This window comes from Hippoglossus hippoglossus, chromosome 4 (assembly GCF_009819705.1).
Source record: "Hippoglossus hippoglossus isolate fHipHip1 chromosome 4, fHipHip1.pri, whole genome shotgun sequence".
Classification (NCBI taxonomy): Eukaryota; Metazoa; Chordata; class Actinopteri; order Pleuronectiformes; family Pleuronectidae; genus Hippoglossus; species Hippoglossus hippoglossus.
In genome coordinates, this window is record NC_047154.1 from 13,763,310 (window position 1) to 13,787,263 (window position 23,954).

Here is a 23,954-nt window from a genome sequence, read left to right on the forward strand (position 1 = left end):
AGCTGTGCTTACAAATGGGGTACCATCAGTGGACATCTTTTTGGAATTTCCCAACGTAGAATGAGTTCTCCGAGCAGTGTCTGCGCCACTGCTGAAGAATCCTGTTTAGATGTGGGGAAAGCTTCTACTTGCATAGCATACATGTCAACAAGAACAAGACAGTATTTATTTAATTCCCTAACTTACTCAATTCAATTTAATCTATATCAAATCCCTCTATAAATGATCAAACTGTTTGTTTGGTGGTGGATTGTCATATGTGGAATCTGGATTTCTGTACCTATTTTATTTGTAACTCAAATTACACGACTCAGATAAAAGTTTTATTGAGTATTGTTTAGAGTGTTCTTTTTGTACACCCAATATATCTATATCTAATTTCTTACATAGGGAATTCCTCCTTTTTGACACATCGACACCAGTCATGTGTCAATTCTACCTAATGAAGAAACATACGTAGGTTAAACATTACCATCCATGTGACCCACACCAAAAGTCTGTCAGCCACCAAACAAACTGTTATCCACCAAACAGCTTACTCCTTAAACTTATTAAATTAAATCTGTATTCTTAAAAAAATTATTTAATTGCGATTGACCCTTGTTTACAGCTCCTATAATCTACATTAAGTGTTAATAATTAAAAATCTTTAATATGCACTCCATATTTGCAGACTGCATACCGTTTGCAGTATAACACAGCATCTATCAGAACAAAGATGAAAGTGTGAAGTGAAATAGGTTCCTGAATCTCCTATTCAGTCAATTCTGCCAAAATCACATGCCACCCCCATGCAAATATGCTATTAGTGTTGATCTTGACACTCTTGTCACTAGCATATTTGCATTCTTCAGTCAATGCATAATAATGTGAACTTATCACCAAACAAACTCCACTTCTGCATAATCAGCTGTTTATCTTTTTAATTTAATCTAATCTAGGAGAAAAGAGTTAGAGTTAAGAAAACTGCTACGCACTCATGTGGCTATCCCTACTGATGTAGGGAAGAGAGTCGCATAGTTAAAAAAAACATTGCATCTCTAAATAGTGATGTCTATCATCTAAGGCAGGGGTGCCCAATACGTCAACCGCGATCGACCGGTCGATCGCGAAGGTAGTGTGGGTCGATCGCCTCACGCATGCACGATTGGACATGAGGCAGTCACGTGGACGCTCCGGCTCTCTCAGAGTTAATTTACCGACGCGCCCATTGAGGTACCCGCCCTTAAAACCACGCTTACAAGTGTGTACACTGGGAATTCGGACACAGGGTCTAGCAAGCTACCGAGTCGATTTATTTCTTCTAAACTTAAGAAAGGGTATAAAAATGAGTGGGGGAGCTGGACCAAGTAAGAAGTCAAAAACCTACCACTTCCATACGGAATGGGAGGAGGACTTTTTTTTCTCATTATCATATTCGAAGTGCGTTTGCCTCATCTGCCAGTCTACCATTGCTATTCCGAAGAGGGGAAATGTGGAGCGGCATTTTCGGACGGTTCACAAAAACTACGACACTGACTTCCCTCCGAAAAGCGAGCTGAGAAAGAGAAAGGTGAAGGAACTAAAATCCCAGTTGTCCGGACAGCAGTCATTTTTCTCACAGCTGACCACAAAAGTTAAGGCAGCCACCGAAGCATCATTCCGGGTGAGTCACTGCATTGTTAAGCACAAGAAGTCCTTCCATGACGGAGAGATGGTAAAAGAGGCATTCGTTGAAGCAGCTGACTCGTTGTTCAGAGACTTTAAAAACAAACCAGAAATATTATCTTCAATCAAAGCTCTCCAGCTATCAAGAAGTACAGTTACACGGCGCAGTGAAGCCATAGCTGTGGATTTAACCGAGCAACTTTGGAAGGATATCGCGGACTGCGAGTGTTTCTCACTGCAATTTGACGAATCTACAGACGTGAGTGACACAGCCCAGTTGTGCATTTTTATTCGGATGGTGTTTCCCGATATGACTGCAAAAGAGGAGCTGTTAAAGGGGACATAGCATGCCCATTTTACCACAAGTTGATAAGGTTCCTTGGGGTCTTAATGAAATGTCTGTAACATACTTTGGTCAAAATACCACAAGGATCATTTAAAACAGCACCCTTTTTACCCTGTATAAAACAGCCCTCCACAGAGTGACCTGTTTTGAGTGCCTGTTCCTTTAAATGCTAATGAGCCAGCTCCCCCCTCTCCCCCCATGATTTTAAACGATATAAATTACATATTTTATATGATATAAATTATCAAATATGCATCCCATACTTTGTATTCCCCTTCTGTTGTCCTGGAGTTTTAATTTTCCCAATCACACAACTAAATGTCCCCCTCTGCCCATCCACTACAAGCACACAAGCAGACAGACAGAGAGAGAGAAAGAGAGGTGGGGGGGGCTATGAAGACCATCATTTACCCCCGAACCCCGACATTCAACGGGTACAACAACAAGCGGAGAAAGCAGAATCGCGGGCTGACCTTATATATACAGTCTATGGGGCTGACCAGCGGAGAAATGCTCGTCCCGTGTGAACAGCCAGGCGGCTGCGTGCTTGGGAACGGCGCTGCGCTGCCTCGCAGCCTCGCAGTCAGTGGTGATGGAACTTCACAAAGAATCACAAACATTATTTGATAACAACTAGAATTATTGTCTTATTTATGACAGATTTATAACATCAACATTAATCTTATGTCAGAATCAGAATCTGAATTATTTTTATTGCCAAGTATATTTACACATACAGGAAATTGCCTTGGTGTGGTTGGTGCATTTGGACATAAAAACAACAATCGGACAAAAAACAACAATATATACAGAAAGGACAATAAGTTATGGGCACGTGCGGTGCTAAGGTGCAGTGATTGATCTCGGGATAGTGCCAATAATATATAAATTATGTGCGGGGGGGGGGGGGCCAGAGTCAGTGTGATGCAGGGGGCTTGTTTGTGAGCCCCACTGCCATGGGGAAAAAACTGTTCAGGTGGCGCAAGGTTTTGGTCATCGATTAAAAAGAGCAGATAAAACACAAATTAAGATCTTGACAGTCCAGTTCGGTCACCTCATTCCAGTCTTTAGTTCGTCAGCCTCTTTTAAACTGTCATTTTTTAACGGGCAAGTTCTACCTTCCTTCTCTCCATGAGCAGGTTTTGTCCAACACTGGCACCTCCTCTTCGTCCCTCATCCTCTTCTTGGGGAATGAACATTGGTTGAGTTGGAGGGGGCAGCTTCTGGCTTTTTGTGGCCTCTCACAAGGTCCGTCCTTTTCTGAGGCTCATGTTGCTCTTCTTTGTCGAGGGGTTGCCATTGGATGTGGGATCGTGTCTCTTTATCATCCTCTGGCACCTGATTGGGCCCGTTTGCCCACTTGTGCCTTTTCAAGTGGCTGCCAGTCGTTCACTCCTTCTGACCTTGGCTTGGGAGTCTTCTGGTCTGTGATGTGGATAAGAAAATAATTTAATTCTTGATCTTAAAGCAGTGATTTGACATTTCTAAAAATGCACATTCTAAACTGCACTTGGCTGCAGATCCATAGTTAATGAGAGTTTTATCATTCTTCCCATTAAACTCTGAGCAAAAAACAAGAATATTTACCAAAATGTTGAACTGTTCTTCTACAATATAAAATGATCAAGACAGGAAGATATTTCAAACACTCACCTGTTGCCACGCTTTGCATTCATTTTTGAATGCTTCTCATCTCTCATCCCAGCAGGGCTCCCCTCCTTGGCTGGGCTGGCAGTGCTGCTGGAGGCGTCCTCGTTCAGGGACATTTGCAGGATCACCTGGTCTCCATGTCCTCCATCGTCAGAGCTCTGATCCTGACAGATGTCCATCAGATCCTTACATGACTTCACACTGGAAGACAAATGAAACTGCTGAGCCAAACACCTTAATCACCTTATATCTCTGATATTTTGTACCCATGTCTATCAGCACACACTTACACAGACCATCTAAGCACAAACTTACTAGAGGCTGTTTTTGTATGAACCCTGAAGGTGACTCATCGTGATGAATGGATGCTGGAAAATTCTGCTGGGGGTAATTCTTCTAAACTGACTCATCATCAGCATCTGTGTCATTAGGTCCAAAAAGCACTGCAGGTCACAGTGTTCAGCTTGGACGTCTTCTACCCAGAGCGGATGAGTCCCCTTTAACAAGATGAGGAAAACCTTTGTTTTAGACCACAACCTCAGAGAAATATGGAACGGTAAGGTATAATCAAGAGATATCATTTGGCAGAATCTTGTCATCACAGGTAGTGGTCCATTTAAGCAGATTTTCATGTCAATATTTTCTATCAAACCAACATTGGCACTTTGTCATAGACTTTGAAATACTTACCAAGGTCAGCCCAAGAGATGCAGCCTTTTCCTGGAGAAGAGACAGAAATACCCTTATTACAAGTCAGTGATTGGTCTATTAAGCTTCAAGTTGGCAGGTTACTCAGCAACAATGTTGTCCACATTACAAGTTCAGGTCAGACATTTGTTAAAGACATCACTGAACCAGCAAAAGCCATTTTGCAATTCTCTGAATTCTCACCTCAGTCAACCTCGTCTTGGCCGTTCAGTCGGATCTCAGAGAGCGATCAGAACCTGCAGACGACAGAACAGCATAAGATGAGTATGCACAACATACATGGGGTGAAGCTTTCTACGTTGACCAAATCAGATAGAGCTAATATAACAAGACTCCATGGTTTCAAGTCAGTCGTCATCTAGTCATCACAAGGTCAGACTACAGGGATCATGAGGTTCACTAAAACCAACCAAGTTCCCAACTAATGAACCAGAGCTGCTTGCTCAGACCCAGACGAGGTGGAGTTCAACCAGCAAATGGAGCTGGTGTCAGTTGTAAATTAATTTACTCCAATTCATGCATTTTCCAATTTGACTTTTATTTCCACTCAACATAAGTTTACAATTATGAATAGGTATCCCAATTAAATCCTGCAGTTCTAGCCTAACTACATACCTTTCATTTTATATAAAGTGAAAAAAGCCAACTAGCAGTTTCAGTCTTGACAACTACCTGCTGATAGCTAAAGGGCATGTTTGTGTCCAGCTCCACTTGTCATCTGGGACTGAGGTTCTACAGTTTTTATTTTCATACTCACATTGTTTGTGTGACATCTTCTGCACCCAACTGCCCAAGATCCCATTAGATCTGTAAAGTAAAAACAGCTTCAATTATGATGATTGCAGAAACTAGCAATTTTATCTCTTGCAACAAGTATCAGATCAGAAACATGACATATTTCCTCAACTGGATCAGCGACCTGATTCACATTCATCACGCCTGAACATTAGCAACATTTGATTTGAATGTGAGACGTACCAACAAGGCTGGAAATTTAGTCGGTGGAGAAGTCACATGTCTGAGGAGAACAGAGGGGACGTTAGTATGCATAATAAACTGTTTGGGCTAAAGGACAATTACAGGTGACACATCAGCTAGGAGCGAAAGACAAATAGATCTTCTTCATTGTTAAATCTGCTGAACTATGGTATCATCATTGTGTCAAACTTCATTTAAGGATAAAACTTCAGTCTCACTCACCATAGCATTCTGTAGCCAGAGAGGTTTCTGAAAATAAACAAGAAATTCAATTAAAACCAAATCCCATTTGAGGAGACATTGGAGGTCATAGAAGCCGACACATCAGATAGGAGCGAAAGACAATAGTTCTTCTTCATTGATTAACTCTGCTGAACTATGGGATCATCATTGTATCAGACCAGTTTCAAAACTAAACCGGTAAACTCACCAGTAGCTCATACTAGAGCGTTCAAAATGCAAAATAAAGTCCCAAAGCACGCAAATACAGAAGAGCGCCGCAAATAACGAATCTGGGGGCCAGAGTCAGTGTGATGCAGGGGGCTTGTTTGTGAGCCCCACTGCCATGGGGAAAAAACTGTTCAGGTGGCGCGAGGTTTTGGTCATCGATTAAAAAGAGCAGATAAAACAAAAATTAAGATCTTGACAGTCCAGTTCGGTCTCCTTATTCCAGTCTTTAGTTCGTCAGCCTCTTTTAAACTGTCATTTTTTAACGGGCAAGTTCTACCTTCCTTCTCTCCATGAGCAGGTTTTGTCCAACACTGGCACCTCCTCTTCGTCCCTCATCCTCTTCTTGGGGAATGAACATTGGTTGAGTTGGAGGGGGCAGCTTCTGACTTTTTGTGGCCTCTCACTATGTTCGTCCTTTTCTGAGGCTCATGTTGCTCTTCTTTGTCGAGGGGTTGCCATTGGATGTGGGATCGTGTCTCTTTATCATCCTCTGGCACCTGATTGGGCCCGTTTGCCCACTTGTGCCTTTTCGAGTGGCTGCCAGTCGTTCACTCCTTCTGACCTTGGCTTGGGAGTCTTCTGGTCTGTGATGTGGATAAGAAAATAATTTAACTCTTGATCTTAAAGCAGTGATTTGACATTTCTAAAAATGCACATTCTAAACTGCACTTGGCTGCAGATCCATAGTTAATGAGAGTTTTATCATTCTTCCCATTAAACTCTGAGCAAAAAACAAGAATATTTACCAAAATGTTGAACTGTTCTTCTACAATATAAAATGATCAAGACAGGAAGATATTTCAAACACTCACCTGTTGCCACGCTTTGCATTCATTTTTGAATGCTTCTCATCTCTCATCCCAGCAGGGCTCCCCTCCTTGGCTGGGCTGGCAGTGCTGCTGGAGGCGTCCTCGTTCAGGGACATTTGCAGGATCACCTGGTCTCCATGTCCTCCATCTTCAGAGCTCTGATCCTGACAGATGTCCATCAGATCCTTACATGACTTCACACTGGAAGACAAATGAAACTGCTGAGCCAAACACCTTAATCACCTTATATCTCTGATATTTTTTACCCATGTCCAACAGCACAGACTTACACAGACCATCTAAGCACAAACTTACTAGAGGCTGTTTTTGTATGAACCCTGAATGTGGCTCATGGTGATGAACGGATGCTGGAGAATCTGCTGGGGGTAATTCTTCTAAACTGACTCATCATCAGCATCTGTGTCATTAGGTCCAAAAAGCACTGCAGGTCACAGTATTCAGCTTGGACGTCTTCTTCCCAGAGTGGATGAGTCCCCTTTAACAAGATGAGGAAAACAAACATTGTTACTTGTCCTCGTGTTTGGATTATGAAAACGTTGTGCTGTTATAAATTCATCCAGGCTGTTGATCACAAACGAGAATTGAAACTATGGACTGAAATGAAGAATTGTTTCATTGAGATAGTTTGCAGTGGATGGCACAGGGGAAAGAAACACAGACTGAAGGAAAGACACCATAATTAGTGAGCTAGTGGAGCCAGCTAAGTGGTTGTAAACTACTTTCTTACCATAAATCTGCCTTCCATCCAGCGTCTTGGCCAGAACGCATGAGGTAGGAAGTTTCCTTCATGCTCTGGATCTCTAATTGCAAACGCAAATTGCCTCATCTGTGGAGAAAACACAACATTGTGAGAGTTAGTTAACTTCAAGTTTACATTGTTGATCATGTACATCAGGTGCACTTCTATTACTGAGACATATGGATGAAGTGTCTCTGATTTGTCTCATTAGTAAAATAGTAGAAATCAGTGAACTTCTACTGGAAACTCTTTCACTATAATAATAAAGTGTGTGGATTTAAAAATACACAAACATCACGGCAGAACTGTACACGTTTGTTGTGATTTAAGTGCAGATACTGACCAATTCATTCTCATTAGAGGCTGGGAACAGTGGTCTGCCCGTAGACAGCTCAGCAGCAATACAGCCGAGAGACCATACGTCGATAGCCCCACTGAAAGGCTCTTTATACAGAATCTCAGGAGATCTTAGGATAAGAAACACAAACATATTACTGAGGTTTTAAAATGTACTAAACTCCTTGTTACTGTCAATATGTTACTCTGAGACATAAACCTGACATGCCAGCGTACAGGACTTGTCTAATTAATTACAGCAAACACAGCTGTCCCAGGTATACAGATGTGCTGTCAGTTACCTACCTGTACCACAAGGTCTGGAGGGGTTCACCGATCAGTTCCTCAGGATCATCGAAGGCTAAACCAAAGTCAATGACTTTAACTTTGAGTGGCTTCCTGACATGATCCACCAACATGATGTTATCTGGCTTCAAATCTGCATGAATGATCCCTGCGCTGTTCAGAAATTCCAAGGATGTAGCCAGCTGAAATCATGAAAAACATAATAATAATCATGAGCTACAGAGTTATTTCCTCAACAACAACTATAACAGACACATTTTAGCGACCAAGTTTACCCTTCACCCTACAAAGCAGTTAGTGTAAGAGCTTGAGTTTAAAAAACAAACCTACTGTAGAATGGGGCGGATCTGCTTCAGCTGAAGGTGTTGACCCGGGCTGACCTGCTTGAATTTCTGCAGATCCATATCCAGGTGCTCAAACACAAGACAGTAATGTCTGTTGGCGGAGCAACGTTGATCACCTCATTCTGTTCTCAATTCTCCAGTCCGCCGTGTTTGTTTGATTAGAGGAAAGTCACACACATACAAGGTAGTTATCAGACAAAAATGTTTTATTATAAATCATGATACTTACAGAGTCTCTGGGCTCAGTTCCTCTGTTCACCAACCCCGAGGATGGATCATGAGGAAATCAGCCCCGGACAACATCATCCGCTGATTTTTATACACATACAATCTGGGTGGAACCTATATCTCCTGTCCCACAGCCTTGGGCTGTGATCTTGGGCTGTGAGTTTTGTTTTCCTCGGTATTCCCCTACTCAGTCACATGTTCCTCAGTACTTTTCTACTTATGAGGCATGAATATCTAACATGTCCCTTGTAGGTAAATGACTCGTTGAATCTGACAATGTTGAACCTGTCTGAGTGGAGCGCCTTCATGGTTTGAAGGGTGACCTCCTCTTCCTTGGCGCAGTCAATGTTTTCCATGCTTTTGATCATTTTTAAAGCCACCGTTTCATCGGTGGTCACATTCCTGCATTGGATGACCACTCCATAGACGCCATTGCCCAGGATTGTCTGTGCCTGGTACTGTGTAGTGGGGGAGGGGATCAGGTCTCCTACACTGATTTCTAACTCACTGTTTTGAGACATGGTGACAGAATAGTTCTCCTGTTGATTTTTCACACTTGTCAGTAGAATAGAAAAGAAGGAAGTTAGACACAAAGCCACGTATGCTCTCACACAAACAGACAGTTCCCATGTATGTAGCAGAAATGTTTACAGCCAGTTCATCAACCTCAGTCGTTTTAATCTTGAAAATCAGCCAATACTAAAAGTACTGCTTCAATCAAAGATTCATTACAGGCCGATAAATATTTCTCTCTTCTATTACTATACTCCTAACACTATATCTACATATTTATTGTTCACGATTCAAAATCATGCCCACATTGTACACTAAGTAAAATATATAGAAGATAAAACTACTAATGACACATGAAAATATCTTTTCTCAACGTTTTACTCCCATCAAGCTCAAATTGTAACAACATTGTAATAACATATTTAATCTGCTTAATTCAACAAGTGTCAGGGAAGCTGATGTCCGTTTCGGCAAAATGTTAAAATCTTTATAAACAAAGTGTTAATCTCCGTAATCACACAAAGATTTTAGCCAAGTGCTCCTCACAATAGGTTAATGTGACTAAAGTGATGAAGCGTGTGCCTATATACCTCTCACATGGATTTGATGTCTAATTAGAATAAAACCACACAATCAACTTCATGCCTTTGTAGTGATTTATTTTCTTTTATGTGAATTTTCTTTCTTCTTTTCGTCACAATTCTTTTATTTTAATCTTTGTCAACCATCGTGATTTAAACAGTAGATGGCGGTAATGCAACTTGATGTCGGTTGCCACCCGCAAATAGACCACAAGGGTGGGCGAAGTGAAACACTGCTCAGCGAAATGACACATAAACACCTGCTGAAATACTAAAACTGCCTTAATGGTAGTTCTCACTCCTGTATGTTTTTTACTGGAACATATTTTTTAAGCTAATACACCCACACACATACAATCTTATCTCAGAAAATGTCTGTTAATCAATATGTGATTTTGTGTGTGTACAAATTTTTAGGTCTTTTCCAGTATAAACATTGACCTTGTCAGGACCAGTAGACCTGACGGGACCAAAGCTCAGTCCTGATGAGGCCAAACTTCATTTCTGTGTTCCTGGTTAAGGTTAAAGATCAGATGTGGATTGTTGTCAGGTTAAGGTAGAAGGATTACGTTAGGCTGCCCATTATGAATGGAAGTCAAAGTCTGATGCATAGCTCTGTGTGTGTGTGTGTGTGTGTGCATGTCTATCTAGTTATAATGGCCCATCTTGGTTCAATTCATCATTGTGGGGACATTGTGCCTGGTTCTCAGTCAATGGGTTGTTTGAGGGTTAAGACTTGATTTTAGAGTTAGAGGTAGATTTGGGCTATAAGTAGATTCAGGTTAGGTATTTAGTTGCAATGGTAAAGGTTAGAGAATGAATCATGTCAATGCGTGTCCTCAGAAGTCTAGAGACGAGCACGTGCTCAAGAAATGTTCTCCGCAATAAAAAAAGGGATCAGTTTGCCTACTGTCTTTATTTGACCTTGATTTAATGCTGGGTTCATTATGAGTAGCTGTTAGCTTGAAGAGTTTAAGAATCACACATTTGTTCATGCTGTTGATTCCTTGCCATGTCAATTTTTATAATTGAAAGCTGGAACCTGAAAGTGCACATGAACATTAAACAGAAAAACAAGGCTCATTCAATAGATGAGCTTAAGGCTTAAATTGTAACCGATTGAAAACTAAGAACATTCAATATTAAAAAAAAAAAATCCCATTTCCCACACAGACAAATTCTTTTGAGATCAGTAAGAGGCAAAAAAAAACATCCTAACGTTATAATACCCCAGATCCACACAAATGTAACGGGTTCTTTGAGACATGCCTGACCCCACACTATTTCATGGCTATCAGTTGAGGTTTTGCATAATCCCTACAAACTGACTTAAGTAACCTACTTAAGTTAAAATGAGTCTTGTTTACATTTTTGCAATCACATTGCATTTTATCATTGATTTTTGGCACAATGAAGACTTCCAATCACTGACCAGCTCTGTAGTTGAGTCAATTATACTTTAAAACACAATTTTCATCTTTTTCCAAAAAAAAAAAAAATCAATATTTCATTTGAGTATTTTATTGCAACAATGTTGAAAACACATTTGCCAAGAGATATTAAATTGTCTGCAGGTCAAACTCCGGTCGCCATGATACCACAGAATCTGAAAAAGAGGAAGCTTTGTTTTAATATCCAGAACACTAAATTCTATTTGACATCATCACGACTCAGATATTGTACTCTAGCAGGCTTGTACTTACCTTTAGAGTAAAACATCAGGCTGTCTGAGGGCATTACATCTGCTTTCTGTGGAAAGAAACAAGTCTTTTAAAATAAAACCAGGTATCAAGTAACAAAACATTTGTTTTAGACCACAACCTCAGAGAAATATGGAACGGTAAGGTATAATCAAGAGATATCATTTGGCAGAATCTTGTCATCACAGGTAGTGGTCCATTTAAGCAGATTTTCAATCAAACCAACATTGGCACTTTGTCATAGACTTTGAAATACTTACCAAGGTCAGCCCAAGAGATGCAGCCTTTTCCTGGAGAAGAGACAGAAATACCCTTATTACAAGTCAGTGATTGGTCTATTAAGCTTCAAGTTTGCAGGTTACTCAGCAACAATGTTGTCCACATTATAAGTTCAGGTCAGACATTTGTTAAAGACATCACTGAACCAGCAAAAGCCATTTTGCAATTCTCTGAATTCTCACCTCAGTCAACCTCGCCTTGGCCGTTCAGTCGGATCTCAGAGAGCGATCAGAACCTGCAGACGACAGAACAGCATAAGATGAGTATGCACAACATACATGGGGTGAAGCTTTCTACGTTGACCAAATCAGATAGAGCTAATATAACAAGACTCCATGGTTTCAAGTCAGTCGTCATCTAGTCATCACAAGGTCAGACTACAGGGATCATGAGGTTCACTAAAACCAACCAAGTTCCCAACTAATAAACCAGAGCTGCTTGCTCAGACCCAGACGAGGTGGAGTTCAACCAGCAAATGGAGCTGGTGTCAGTTGTAAATTAATTTACTCCAATTCATGCATTATGAATAGGTATCCCAATTAAATCCTGCAGTTCTAGCCTAACTACATACCTTTCATTTTATATAAAGTGAAAAAAGCCAACTAGCAGTTTCAGTCTTGACAACTACCTGCTGATAGCTAAAGGGCATGTTTGTGTCCAGCTCCACTTGTCATCTGGGACTGAGGTTCTACAGTTTTTATTTTCATACTCACATTGTTTGTGTGACATCTTCTGCACCCAACTGCCCAAGATCCCATTAGATCTGTAAAGTAAAAACAGCTTCAATTATGATGATTGCAGAAACTAGCAATTTTATCTCTTGCAACAAGTATCAGATCAGAAACATGACATATTTCCTCAACTGGATCAGCGACCTGATTCACATTCATCACGCCTGAACATTAGCAACATTTGATTTGAATGTGAGACGTACCAACAAGGCTGGAAATTTAGTCGGCGGAGAAGTCACATGTCTGAGGAGAACAGAGGGGACGTTAGTATGCATAATAAGCTGTTTGGGCTAGAGGACAATTACAGGTGACACATCAGCTAGGAGCGAAAGACATATAGATCTTCTTCATTGTTAAATCTGCTGAACTATGGTATCATCATTGTGTCAAACTTCATTTAAGGATAAAACTTCAGTCTCACTCACCATAGCATTCTGTAGCCAGAGAGGTTTCTGAAAATAAACAAGAAATTCAATTAAAACCAAATCCCATTTGAGGAGACAATGAGGTTCATAGAAGCCGACACATCAGATAGGAGCGAAAGACAATAGTTCTTCTTCATTGATTAACTCTGCTGAACTATGGGATCATCATTGTATCAGACCAGTTTCAAAACTAAACTGGTAAAATCTTAAACTCACCAGTAGCTCATACTAGAGCGTTCAGACCAGATGCACAAACACGAGACCATCTGCAAGACAAACACCAGAAGTTGAGAAAACAAAAAAAACTGCAAACATACAAGCTTATCCTAAACCAGCACTGCATCAGAAAACAGTTCTCTTTCACCCTTTATCAGAGAGATTCCCATTGTTTAACAATCATCATTAACAGTTGGTTTTGGGGCAAATATGTCAAGATAAAAGTCTAGTTCGTTACCTTATTGAATGTCGTGAATTGATGAGTGAATTCAGTCAGTGTGATCACACCTGCAGAAACAAGACATACGTGAGCCATGAAAGAATCTCAGGACGTCAGACACGGCCTCATCAGTGCCTCAGATAATAAAACATGGTGGTTGCTGGTATCATCATCGTTTGATCAAGAGTAGCAAATAAATGTCATCAGCAGCACAGGGATCACGTGCAGACCGATGCTTCTCTGGAGGTGTGGTCAGAGTGGAGCCAAGACTGCACTTTGAGTTTTCAAATGAGGCGCTAAAATCAAATACTTGTAAATTAAGAGATTTTAGTTATTAAACTAGTTCAGATTGAATGGATCCTGTTAATACAAGGATGCAAGTTATAAAATACAATTGTCAGACTTAAGACCAACAACTGAGGCCTTGTCTTTGAGCCTGGGGAAATGTTCAATAGCTAAATAAAGATTTGCTAACACCTCAAGAGAAACAGAAGCCATCGACATTTAGAAAACGTGAGCTTTACCTCATCATCCCCAGCTTCTTCACACCTCTGCATCATATTCCAACCTGCGGATACAAGCGCATGTTGGTATTGTCCACGTGACACCGAGAGCATGGTGCACAGCGGAAACGGAAGTCTCAGTCTAAAGCTGCTCAGAAATCACTTCTGTCCACTACTCTTATAATTGAAATCATCAGCGACTTCCACTTTGGATTAGTAGAGTTTAAAAAGTACAATTACCAGGGATGCATTTGATGAGTCCAAACGCCTGGAAACACCCGTTTGAGCCTGAGGAAAGAAGGGCACGTTAGTTGAAGGGGTCCGGGACGCCATCTTGAGTAACTGGAACTAATCTTTATTTATCACTACTGATTCAAACTCAGTGAGAAGTTTCAGAAACTACTGTACATGTAACCTAATAGCTTTTACTTACCACGTGCTGTTCACCTTCATTTTGAGTCGACGTCGCTGACGAGTCTGCAAAAAGATGGGGAAACAGATTAAGCACGAAACTGATTGAAATAGATGCAGCCATCTTCTGGCTGAAAACATGTCCACACCCTAAAGTCTGGCAGCGCAGGAGCTCTGCAGTGAAAACGGCCTCTTTGTGTCTCAGTGTCCCACGCGGTCAGAAAGTTGGCGTTTCCTCACAGTAGTCAGATGTCCCTACCAACATTTGTATCATCACACTGCGATGAGACAACCGAGCCGAGCTGAGCTGATCTCAACCCGCGTTAAGCAACACGTGGCCGAGGCCTGCTGCGGCTAACCAGGCTAACTGTGCTAGCATCAGCGCCTCACAGGTCAAACCCGTCAGTGCACAGAGCGCGGGCTCAGCAGAGGAAGTTACATGAATACACATCAGAGTGGAGACATTAAAAGCTAAAAGACAAAGTGACGACACGCAGCACAGAGACACGTGGTGGAGGAGACATACCTGTGGCACAGAGAGAGAGCCGGAGAATGAGACTGAGCTGCTGGGGCGAGGCGCTTTTATAGCAGAGGTCGCACTGCATGATGGGAAACATAGTCCGAGGACTAGCGCCCCTGCTGGACCGATACAGGAAAGTCTACATTTCTAATGATGACGTTCGTCACCCCTTTGAGAGAAAATAAAACAGGACAAAATAAAACACAATAGAATAAAATCCGAAGCATTTATTGCTAATCCTATGGGGGGACTTAAAACTAAATAAAGCCCATTATCTATACTGCTCATTCTTTGAGGGGTTGGAGCGTTAAAATAACGTTAAATAAAATTCTAACATCCAATACAATTACTAACAATACAATAAATCCACATTCAGAAGTGTTTCAGAGGGTTTGGTTTGCAGAGTGTGATAATAACTTTGATAATAATAACTGTATTTAAAGAGCGCTTTGCAAAATCTAAGTTACAAAGTGCTTTACAAGGGCAGCGAAATAAAGCACATAAAAAAGTAAGGAATCACCAATATTATAAAACAATATTAATTTAAAAGAGCTCACATAAAAGTCTTTATAATCAATATTTAAAATTTAATTTAATAAAATAGAACTTAAATTCGGGTAAATTTTAACGAGGGATCTAAAAGAGATCCCTGACTCAGCTGACCTGATTTCCTCAGGCAGATGGTTCCAGAGGTTCGGAGCCTTCCCAGCAAATGCTCTGTCCCCTTCAGTGATCATTTTGGAGGATGTAGATTGTGTTGTTGTGTTGAAATTCACTGAAGGTAGATTCATTTCATAAAAGAAATACTTCACTGTATGAAACAATACAGCTCAACATCATCCCATCACATGATCACACAGTGTGATCCAACAGTTTCAACCCAAACAGAACGTTAAAACTTCCTGAATGTGGATTTATTGTGAAGTTGTTGTTATAGACTGGATTAGTTGGACCTTGGTGTATCTAACAAAATGTCCACTGAGTGTATGACAGGAAATGTGGTTTGTGATGAAGCTGATATTGAGCAGGAATGTAATTTTTGTTTTGACCTTGTTCATTCGCACATCACTGCATGTCAGCGGGAGTAATTCCATGTGTAGGGTCTCATATTCTCCATGATGAGCTGTGGCAGATGTGCCACTGGATCAATGCTGTTCATTTGTGGCCACTGACATCAGACTGAACAACAGACGGTGGACGCTACAGACTGTCATCATGCTTGTTTTCACCCTTGTATGTTTGATTGTTGTTTGGTTTGTGTTGTTTGTCAATAAGCAAGATTGTACAAAAACAACTGAACACATTTCCATGAAACTTGATGGGATGATGTGGTTGAGTCATGAAGGGACTTATTAGATTTTGGTGCAGATCCGAATCTGGAGGCTGATCCAGGATTTTTTTTTTATTTTTTACTTTCTTTGACATTGTGAGATCTGACGTTTGGTAACATTATCCCAGGGAATAATTTATGGATCCTGATGAAAATAATCAGGCACATTTAGGGAAATTATACATATATGTGTGGGGTATACACTACCGTTCAAAAGTTTGGAGTCACTTAGAAATTTCCTTATTTTTCAAAGAAAAGCACAGTTTTTTTCAATGAAGATAACATTAAATTAATCAGAAATACACTCTATACATTGTTAATGTGGTAAATGACTATTCTAGGTGGAAACGTCTGGTTTTTAATGAAATATCTACATAGGTGTATAGAGGCCCATTTCCAGCAACTATCACTCCAGTGTTCTAATGGTACATTGTGTTTGCTAATCGCCTTAGAAGACTAATGGATGATTAGAAAACCCTTGAAAACCCTTGTGCAATTATGTTAGCACAGCTGAAAACTGTTTTGCTGGTGAGAGAAGCTATAAAACTGGCCTTCCTTTGAGCTAGTTGAGTATCTGGAGCATTACATTTGTGGGTTCGATTATACTCTCAAAATGGCCAGAAAAAGAGAACTTTCATGTGAAACTCGCCAGTCTATTCTTGTTCTTAGAAATGAAGGCTATTCCAATGCGAGAAATTGCGAAGAAACTGAAAATTTCCTACAACGGTGTGTACTACTCCCTTCAGAGAACAGCACAAACGGGCTCTAACCAGAGTAGAAAGAGAAGTGGGAGGCCCCGGTGCACAACTCAGCAAGAAGACAAGTATATTAGAGTCTCTAGTTTGAGAAATAGACGCCTCACAGGTCCTCAACTGGCAGCTTCTTTAAATGGTACCCGCAAAACGCCAGTGTCAACGTCTACAGTGAAGAGGCGACTCCGGGATGCTGGCCTTCTAGGCAGAGTGGCAAAGAAAAAGCCATATCTGAGACTGGCCAATGAAAAGAAAAGATTGATATGGGCAAAAGAACACAGACATTGGGCAGAGGAAGATTGGAAAAAAGTGTTATGGACAGACGAATCAAAGTTTGAGGTGTTTGGATCACACAGACGAACATTTGTGAGACGCAGAACAGGTGAAAAGATGCTGGAAGAGTGCCTGACGCCATCTGTCAAGCATGGTGGACATAATGTGATGGTCTGGGGCTGCTTTGGTGCTGGTAAAGTGGGAGATTTGTACAAGGTAAAAGGGATTTTAAATAAGGAAGGCTATCACTCCATTGTGCAACGCCATGCCATACCCTGTGGACAGCGCTTGAGTGGAGCCGATTTCCTCCTACAACAGGACAATGACCCAAAGCACACCTCCAAATTATGCAAGAACTATTTAGGGAAGAAGCAGGCAGCTGGTATGCTGTCTGTAATGGAGTGGCCAGCGCAGTCACCAGATCTCAACCCCATTGAGCTGTTGTGGGAGCAGCTTGACCGTATGGTGCGCAAGAAGTGCCCATCAAGCCAATCAACTTGTGGGAGGGGCTTCAGGAAGCGTGGGGTGAAATTTCTACAGATTACCTCAACAAATTAACAGCTAGAATGCCAAAGGTCTGCAATGCTGTAATTGCTGCAAATGGAGCATTCTTTGACGAAAGCAAAGTTTGAAGAACAAAATTAATATTTCAAATAAAAATCATTATTTCTAACCTTGTCAATGTCTTGACTATATTTTCTATTCATTTTGCAACTCATTTGATAAATAAAAGTGTGAGTTTTCATGGAAAACACGAAATTGTCTGGGTGACCCCAAACTTTTGAACGGTAGTGTGTATGTGTGTGAAATTTAGTGCCACTTGACTGAATTTAAGGAGAATGTTGGACCTTGGCAGAGATATGTGCTCTACTGTTCTAGTTTCATTCTATTCTTCTTTTACCTGTATTAGGACCTGGGCTGCAGTGATACATGAATTTCCCCAACATGGTCAATAACGTATTATTTTCTTAAATGTCCAGTTTGTATGATTTAGATGAGAGGGATCTATTGAAAGACATTTAATATAAAATAATCCTAGTGTTGTTTTCACAAGTGTGTTTAATACGGTGGCCCTGAGAGCTCAACGCACTGCAACTTAAGAAAACACATGCAAGTGGACAAAACACAAGCAAAGTAAGAAAACATCTTCATCAATTTCACAACACAACACAACACATTACAGAAACGCGCAGCAAATACAGAAACGCACTGCAAATAGAGAAAACGACAACGGAAGTATTTCCAGAGGACAGCTAAAAGTGATGGACACTGCTGCCACAGGAGACACAAAAACGTCCAATACATCAAACAAATACGGTTCCACACAGGGGTCGGCAACCCGCGGCTCTGGAGCCGCATGCGGCTCTTCAGCCCCTCTGCAGAGGCTGTACAGTGTTGTGCATATTCTTCGCGAACGGTGAACTTAACTAATCAGTTTTCATATGATTAACGATCACGATCATTTTTTAAATCATCATCGTATCAGGCCATCATGAAATACCAGGAGCGGGCGCATGCGTGTGTGTGTGTGCTCCCAAATAGCACACACACACACACACTGGCCCCGGGGCTCCGAGAGACGCACAGTGAGATCGGAGCTCGGAAGAGGGCAAAATTGCTCTTTTGATAGTTAGGGTTTCCTTCCCCTGCACAATATGGACAATACATTGCCTCACTAACAGGGGCTTGCTTGTTAGCGCTGTTTATTCGGTTTAACAGGAGAAAACCGCATGTCTCTATCTCAGACCGCTGAGGAGTCATGACGCTCTAAAGACAACATGATATTTGAGATCGTACACGGCCCAGTGGGTCTCAGAGGGTTAACAGGATACATCTGCAGTAATAAAGTTTGTTATTTATTAAAATAAACCAAAAACGTTTAAAGTTTAGCAAATTTTCCAAGATCACTAACGGACACCGACTTTAACAACTCCAAACTGCGGCAGCAACAACAAGCGGACGTGTCCATCACTTTTAGGAGTCCTCTGGAAACACTTCCGATGTCGTTTTCTGTATTTGCAGTGCGTTTCTGTAATGTGCTGTGTTGTGTTGTGAAATTGAGGATGTTTTCTTACTTTGCCTGTGTTTTGTCCACTTGCATGTTTTCTTAAGTTGCAGTGCGTTGAGCTCTCGTTTGTAGTAGCCCAGACTGGACAAACTAAACACCTTTTGAGTTTTTATGACAACTGAAGGTTACCACAGGTTCTCTGTCATGTTTGGAAGGGGAGGATGAGGTGAGGGGTATTCAGCTGCAACATGCAACTTCACCACTAGATGTCACTAAATTCTACACACTGCAACTTTAACTAATTTTACCTTAAACAGAAGTTATGTACGGACATGAACGTCTATAGAAAAAGTAACTGCTTCCTCACTTACCCAGAAATCGCTCTTTGGAAGAACCAAGACAAAGACTCACAGCAGTAAACTCATGGAGATTTAATATTATGCATCAATAAACAGGAGGATCTGATACAATCAATGGTTATGATCAGAAGGAAATAAAAAATACATTTGTCTTGATTACTCTATCAGGCGACAATGAGTGATACTGAAATGTATGGCAAGGCCTCGATTCAATATAATTTACAAAGACAAAACATGGAAGAGAAAATAAACTAAATAGTAGCTTCATGTTGAGCTTGGACTGGGTTGATTCAAAAAGCATTTTAGTCCGATTTAGAGGAGGATTCAATTCGACTGCAGCAAACAAGTATTTCCATCTTCAATTTGTATGTCACTGGATGCACATAACGCATCAGGAATGTCTTGATTAACTGCTTCTACAGATTAATTGAATTTAGTTACTATTGACGTGATCAGTTTATTAAAAGTTATGACCAAATATCTTGGAGAAACAACACAACGGTTCTAGGGGCGTTTGCTGCAGCATTAAAAGATGTTCTCAGGCATTTTCAGGTGAACTCTATCTTTTTTCAATTTCTGTATCTCATACAAATATGACAGCATTTAGATCCAGCTTGAAATAAGAGAATGAATGATGAATGGTCCGAGGTGAACAACAGGGGTGAATACCAACCTCTACGTTGTTCTTATCTTGAAAAACCATGGACAAAAAAAACACAAGATGACAAGGAGACTGAACCAGCAGAATGCAGAACCTCAGGTTCCTCTCTGTATCCCTCTCCTCAGCCTCTGACGACACAGGAGCGGTCATCAAGGTGATCCACTGTGGAGTCAGCGTGTTCGGAGAGGACACAGGGACACGTGATGTGCACAACAGAAAGGGAGACGTCACAGACTAAGTCCAACTGTTACGTCCTCATCACAGACAAGCAATCCAGAAAGACAAAAATATGTAAACAATCATTCGTTCATAAATGCCTTCAGGTAGCATGGAAACATCTGCTTTTTTAGGGGATCGTTTGTTCTCTTCAACCTTTTCTCCAAATCGTTTTTTCTGGCATAACAGATGTACAAATGTGTCCAGTGACAGTCAACGGAAAGTATTTCTATATTGCATATATTCCATTTATCTGTGCTGTGGGTTATGCAGGGCTTTGCTTCTGGATAACACTCGAGACACAGAACTCTGAGGAGGACCAAATATGTGGCGAGTCAACTTTTAAATGGGAACAGAAGAAAAAAAAAAATGGAATGATTCCTAAAGATGTAAAGCCATCAAGTTTATATCCTCAAATATTTTACACTATTGCCAAAAAGAAAAATAAACGAAAAAAAGAGCATTGAAAATAAAAAAGAATATATATTTATATATCCATCATATGTATATCGTATCTATATATAAACAACAGTTATAACTAGTTGCAGGCAAGCAGAGAATTTCTCCCCTGCCCCTTTAAGATGAATCCGTTCCACCGTACTAAGGCTGTCAGACTCTCAGAGGGGGCAGCAGCTTTATTTTTCCTCAGTCACCAGATTCCCTGAGATGTAGAGCGCTGTTGTATTTGATTTGAACACCAACCACACACCCCTGTACCCACCCCCTCCCAACAAAAACCATGTGTGTGGAGCAGACGATGGGTGTGGTCATGAAGCTGACGGGCAGAGTGGAGAAACCAAAAGCGGAGAGGCTCCTGTCCCGTCTCTGTGCACCGACAGGTCTCGTGATGGCGGGTCTCGATGGCGTTGAAAGCTGAGTTTGCCCAAAATAAGGAGAAGAAGATTCACTAATTTTCATGTTACACCTTCGATGCTTTTCCCGCTCGAATTCATTCACTTCCATATTGTTGTTTTACAGTCAGACGCAAAGCTGTGTACATAATCAATCATCAGTCATTCCAAGGCTTGGATAAGAAGTGTTTTTTTGCAAAAGAGTTCTTATGAAGACTCTGCTGTGTGTGCATTTCTTGATGCATACGTTTGTGTGTTTGTGTCAGAGTGTGCGTCGTCTCCTCATTGCCTCTGAGAGACTAATCTCTTTAGTAGAGGCTCGTCGTAGACCCAGCACTCGCCGTCCTCGTGGAATAGCTGCAGAGAAACACAAGCAATAACAATTACTACTCACATTAGAAAATCCCAAAAGTAAAAAACGTCAATATTACAATGTTCTCTGTCTATCAGGGAGCAGTTGGATCTGTGTATACTTAAATTATGGAGAAAGCCTTTTGCTATAGTTTTCCTAATATTTTGAATGTTAATGACAATGAGGACTGAACCCAATGTGCTTATATGAAAATAGAGCCCAAATGACTCGTTTATGTAGTTACATTTTCTACTTATTTTACAGAATAAACAATGCAGATAAGATGTGCATTTATGTTTGTATTTTATATTTAAAAAATTCTGCTTATTTTCTATATTAATTTCACCTTCTTTATATTTGGTGGTATTTACGTTTTCTTTTTATCATTAATACACTTTATGGTTAAACTGTAAAATATCAAGCTCAGTTATATTTCTTTGTCAGAGGGCTTTGACAACGAAATCTTAGGAATCCTTTTTAATACATGTATAAATCTACGGATAAATCTCTATCAGAAATGTACTACTCTGTAATATTTGGCGCCAGAAAACCTACATGAGTGGGGCTCTGCTTAAAAGTTATTCAGATCAAAGATCTGAGTTCTTTCATCAAGCTGAAAAAACAATTTCACCAGACTCACCCTCGTCTCCCACTGCTGCTCGTTCTCCTTCCTCTCTCGTGCTTCAGCTCGCTGTTTCTCCTCCAACCGATGTTTGGCGTCTGTCGCTGAATCGATGTCTTTCAGCTTCAGGTTCAGCGTCACGTCTCTCCACAATCTGATGCATCAAAGGGTTGAAAGTCAAACACACAAACCCACAGTTTGTTTCTCAGTAAAGCAATTTGTGGGAAAACAGTCTCATATCTCACCTTCTGGACTCGTAATCAAGCTGGTCTTCCAGCTTTCTCACTTTCTTCTTGATGATACCTATCCTCCTAGTGTCGATGAACACTGTGTTCTCCTAGAAACACAAAAAGCAACATATGTAATATAATGTATTATAATGTAATGTATTTTACTCACTGTGCAACTCTTTCATTTAGTAGTAATTTCCCTATGAAATGAATGCCTACATTTTGTTAAATAAATTACTATTTGTGATTATTTTCTAATATGATCCACACCCTCCACCACTTAAAGGAAAATAGAAAAAATTGGAAGACAGAAAACAAGTAAAGGACTCACTCCAGACGCCCACTTGGCGTACATCACTCCATTCCACTCCCCTTCAATGGAGCAGTAAGACTTCTTATCATTAGGTGCACTGCAAGAGACAAAAGAATTGTAGTATATTTACTCAAATCTATTCTTGGTCTATAAACTGTGACCTAATGTGTTGTACAACTATTTCCATCTTACAAAATCTCAGCAGTGATCCTGTGCTTCTTCCCTCCGTAGAAGGGTTTGGTGTGGAACACTATGTTTGCACTGTAGCCCGACTTGGAGCAGGAGATGTTGCACTCCCCGCCCAGCTCCACCCACGGCACGGTCAGGATCGACCTGGACACACAGGTTCACGTCAGTGAAGCAGATGGTAATGATCACACAGTAATGATGAGGGCAGCAACAACACACACACACACACACACACACACACACACACACACACACACACACACACACACACACACACACACACACACACACACACACACACACACACCTGCCGTATCCATTAGGGAAGTTGAGGATGTAATGTTCATCATGCTCCAAACATGATACACAGCCTAAAAAACAGAAAACAATCATTACAAATCCACAAAGTTCTATCAGAGTGTGTCAAATGTATATTGTGGTGTGTGGGACAGTCGTGTTGAATACCTTGGCCGATGTTGTGGACACCTATGGACATGCCTAAGAACTTTGACTTAGTCCAGATGTGAGCGTTGAACTGGATCTTCTTATTTAAACACTCTGCGTAAAATGCAGAAACTAAAGAGAGATGAGAAGAAACACTGATGAGTGTGGACAAAAAGAGAAAACATCTCAGTGACAATCCAACAAGCAAGAAGCCAGTATCTAAAAAAAATATTAAGAAATCCTAATATACAACATGGTCACTGGGATATGTTTGCTGTACAAGTTTTCTGGGCTCTAAATCTGAATGATAAATGAGCTAATAGAAAGAGTGGCTGTGGGTAACTTTGAAGATAAAAAGTCTGTGTTCAGCTGGATTTCCTTGACCCGACATGTGCAGAGGTTTTGGCAGTGCAGTGTAATCGTTCACAGGAAGGTGGGACACTCACTGGGCGGGTGGTGAGAGACCTGCTCTGCCACAAAACACACGCTGTTGGATGAAGACCAGGGAACTGGACCCTCTGATATTGTCTCCTGAAGGGTGGTATACAGTAAAAGATTGAAAATGATGAATCACTTATTGCTTATTCCATGTTACAGCTGTACACAATATGAAAAATATATTTTGATGATTATGAAAACAATTTTAAAATAAAATGTGTTGTACCACTGGAAGCAATTAGAGCATAAATAAAA

The 23,954-nt window shown here is 40.8% G+C and overlaps 1 protein-coding gene, 1 long non-coding RNA gene and 12 other non-coding genes across 23 annotated transcripts in view; all 14 read right to left on the bottom strand.

Annotated features, from left to right (window-relative positions):
• Window positions 1-4,177: 4,177 nt before the first annotated feature.
• Window positions 4,178-4,250, bottom strand: LOC117760877. The gene has a single exon (XR_004613744.1). It is a non-coding gene; the product is annotated as a small nucleolar RNA SNORD47 (small nucleolar RNA).
• Window positions 4,251-4,431: 181 nt separating this feature from the next.
• LOC117760887 lies at window positions 4,432-4,498 on the bottom strand. The gene has a single exon (XR_004613754.1). It is a non-coding gene; the product is annotated as a small nucleolar RNA SNORD78 (small nucleolar RNA).
• A 935-nt stretch (window positions 4,499-5,433) lies between these two features.
• Window positions 5,434-5,516, bottom strand: LOC117760880. Its single transcript, XR_004613747.1, has one exon. It is a non-coding gene; the product is annotated as a small nucleolar RNA snR60/Z15/Z230/Z193/J17 (small nucleolar RNA).
• Window positions 5,517-5,645: 129 nt separating this feature from the next.
• LOC117760882 lies at window positions 5,646-5,728 on the bottom strand. Its single transcript, XR_004613749.1, has one exon. It is a non-coding gene; the product is annotated as a small nucleolar RNA snR60/Z15/Z230/Z193/J17 (small nucleolar RNA).
• A 5,746-nt stretch (window positions 5,729-11,474) lies between these two features.
• On the bottom strand, window positions 11,475-11,547 carry LOC117760878. The gene has a single exon (XR_004613745.1). It is a non-coding gene; the product is annotated as a small nucleolar RNA SNORD47 (small nucleolar RNA).
• A 167-nt stretch (window positions 11,548-11,714) lies between these two features.
• LOC117760886 lies at window positions 11,715-11,781 on the bottom strand. Its single transcript, XR_004613753.1, has one exon. It is a non-coding gene; the product is annotated as a small nucleolar RNA SNORD78 (small nucleolar RNA).
• A 35-nt stretch (window positions 11,782-11,816) lies between these two features.
• On the bottom strand, window positions 11,817-14,647 carry LOC117759768. Its single transcript, XR_004613554.1, has 10 exons — window positions 14,291-14,647; window positions 14,164-14,207; window positions 13,971-14,018; window positions 13,752-13,795; window positions 13,246-13,295; window positions 13,008-13,057; window positions 12,792-12,818; window positions 12,570-12,609; window positions 12,349-12,398; window positions 11,817-11,870 (listed from the first exon to the last, which is right to left on the bottom strand). It is a non-coding gene; the product is annotated as an uncharacterized LOC117759768 (long non-coding RNA).
• LOC117760881 lies at window positions 12,674-12,756 on the bottom strand. Its single transcript, XR_004613748.1, has one exon. It is a non-coding gene; the product is annotated as a small nucleolar RNA snR60/Z15/Z230/Z193/J17 (small nucleolar RNA).
• Window positions 12,886-12,968, bottom strand: LOC117760883. Its single transcript, XR_004613750.1, has one exon. It is a non-coding gene; the product is annotated as a small nucleolar RNA snR60/Z15/Z230/Z193/J17 (small nucleolar RNA).
• LOC117760889 lies at window positions 13,127-13,202 on the bottom strand. Its single transcript, XR_004613756.1, has one exon. It is a non-coding gene; the product is annotated as a small nucleolar RNA SNORD79 (small nucleolar RNA).
• Window positions 13,360-13,439, bottom strand: LOC117760876. The gene has a single exon (XR_004613743.1). It is a non-coding gene; the product is annotated as a small nucleolar RNA SNORD24 (small nucleolar RNA).
• LOC117760888 lies at window positions 13,864-13,932 on the bottom strand. Its single transcript, XR_004613755.1, has one exon. It is a non-coding gene; the product is annotated as a small nucleolar RNA SNORD75 (small nucleolar RNA).
• Window positions 14,350-14,429, bottom strand: LOC117760879. Its single transcript, XR_004613746.1, has one exon. It is a non-coding gene; the product is annotated as a small nucleolar RNA SNORD74 (small nucleolar RNA).
• A 4,793-nt stretch (window positions 14,648-19,440) lies between the features above and the next one.
• osbpl9 (oxysterol binding protein-like 9) overlaps window positions 19,441-23,954 on the bottom strand; it is a 35,308-nt gene continuing 30,794 nt past the window's right edge. For 9 of the 10 annotated variants that reach the window (XM_034582121.1, XM_034582119.1, XM_034582120.1 and 6 more), the window contains 8 exons: window positions 23,708-23,792; window positions 23,283-23,393; window positions 23,125-23,188; window positions 22,821-22,961; window positions 22,647-22,725; window positions 22,331-22,422; window positions 22,104-22,239; window positions 19,441-21,468 (listed from right to left, as the gene is read on the bottom strand). In XM_034582121.1, coding sequence (XP_034438012.1) covers window positions 21,394-21,468; window positions 22,104-22,239; window positions 22,331-22,422; window positions 22,647-22,725; window positions 22,821-22,961; window positions 23,125-23,188; window positions 23,283-23,393; window positions 23,708-23,792 — 783 coding nt within the window. In that variant the 3' untranslated portion in view covers window positions 19,441-21,393. The remainder of the gene's footprint in view (window positions 21,469-22,103; window positions 22,240-22,330; window positions 22,423-22,646; window positions 22,726-22,820; window positions 22,962-23,124; window positions 23,189-23,282; window positions 23,394-23,707; window positions 23,793-23,954) is intronic. The other variant, XR_004613553.1, reaches the window with a different exon arrangement.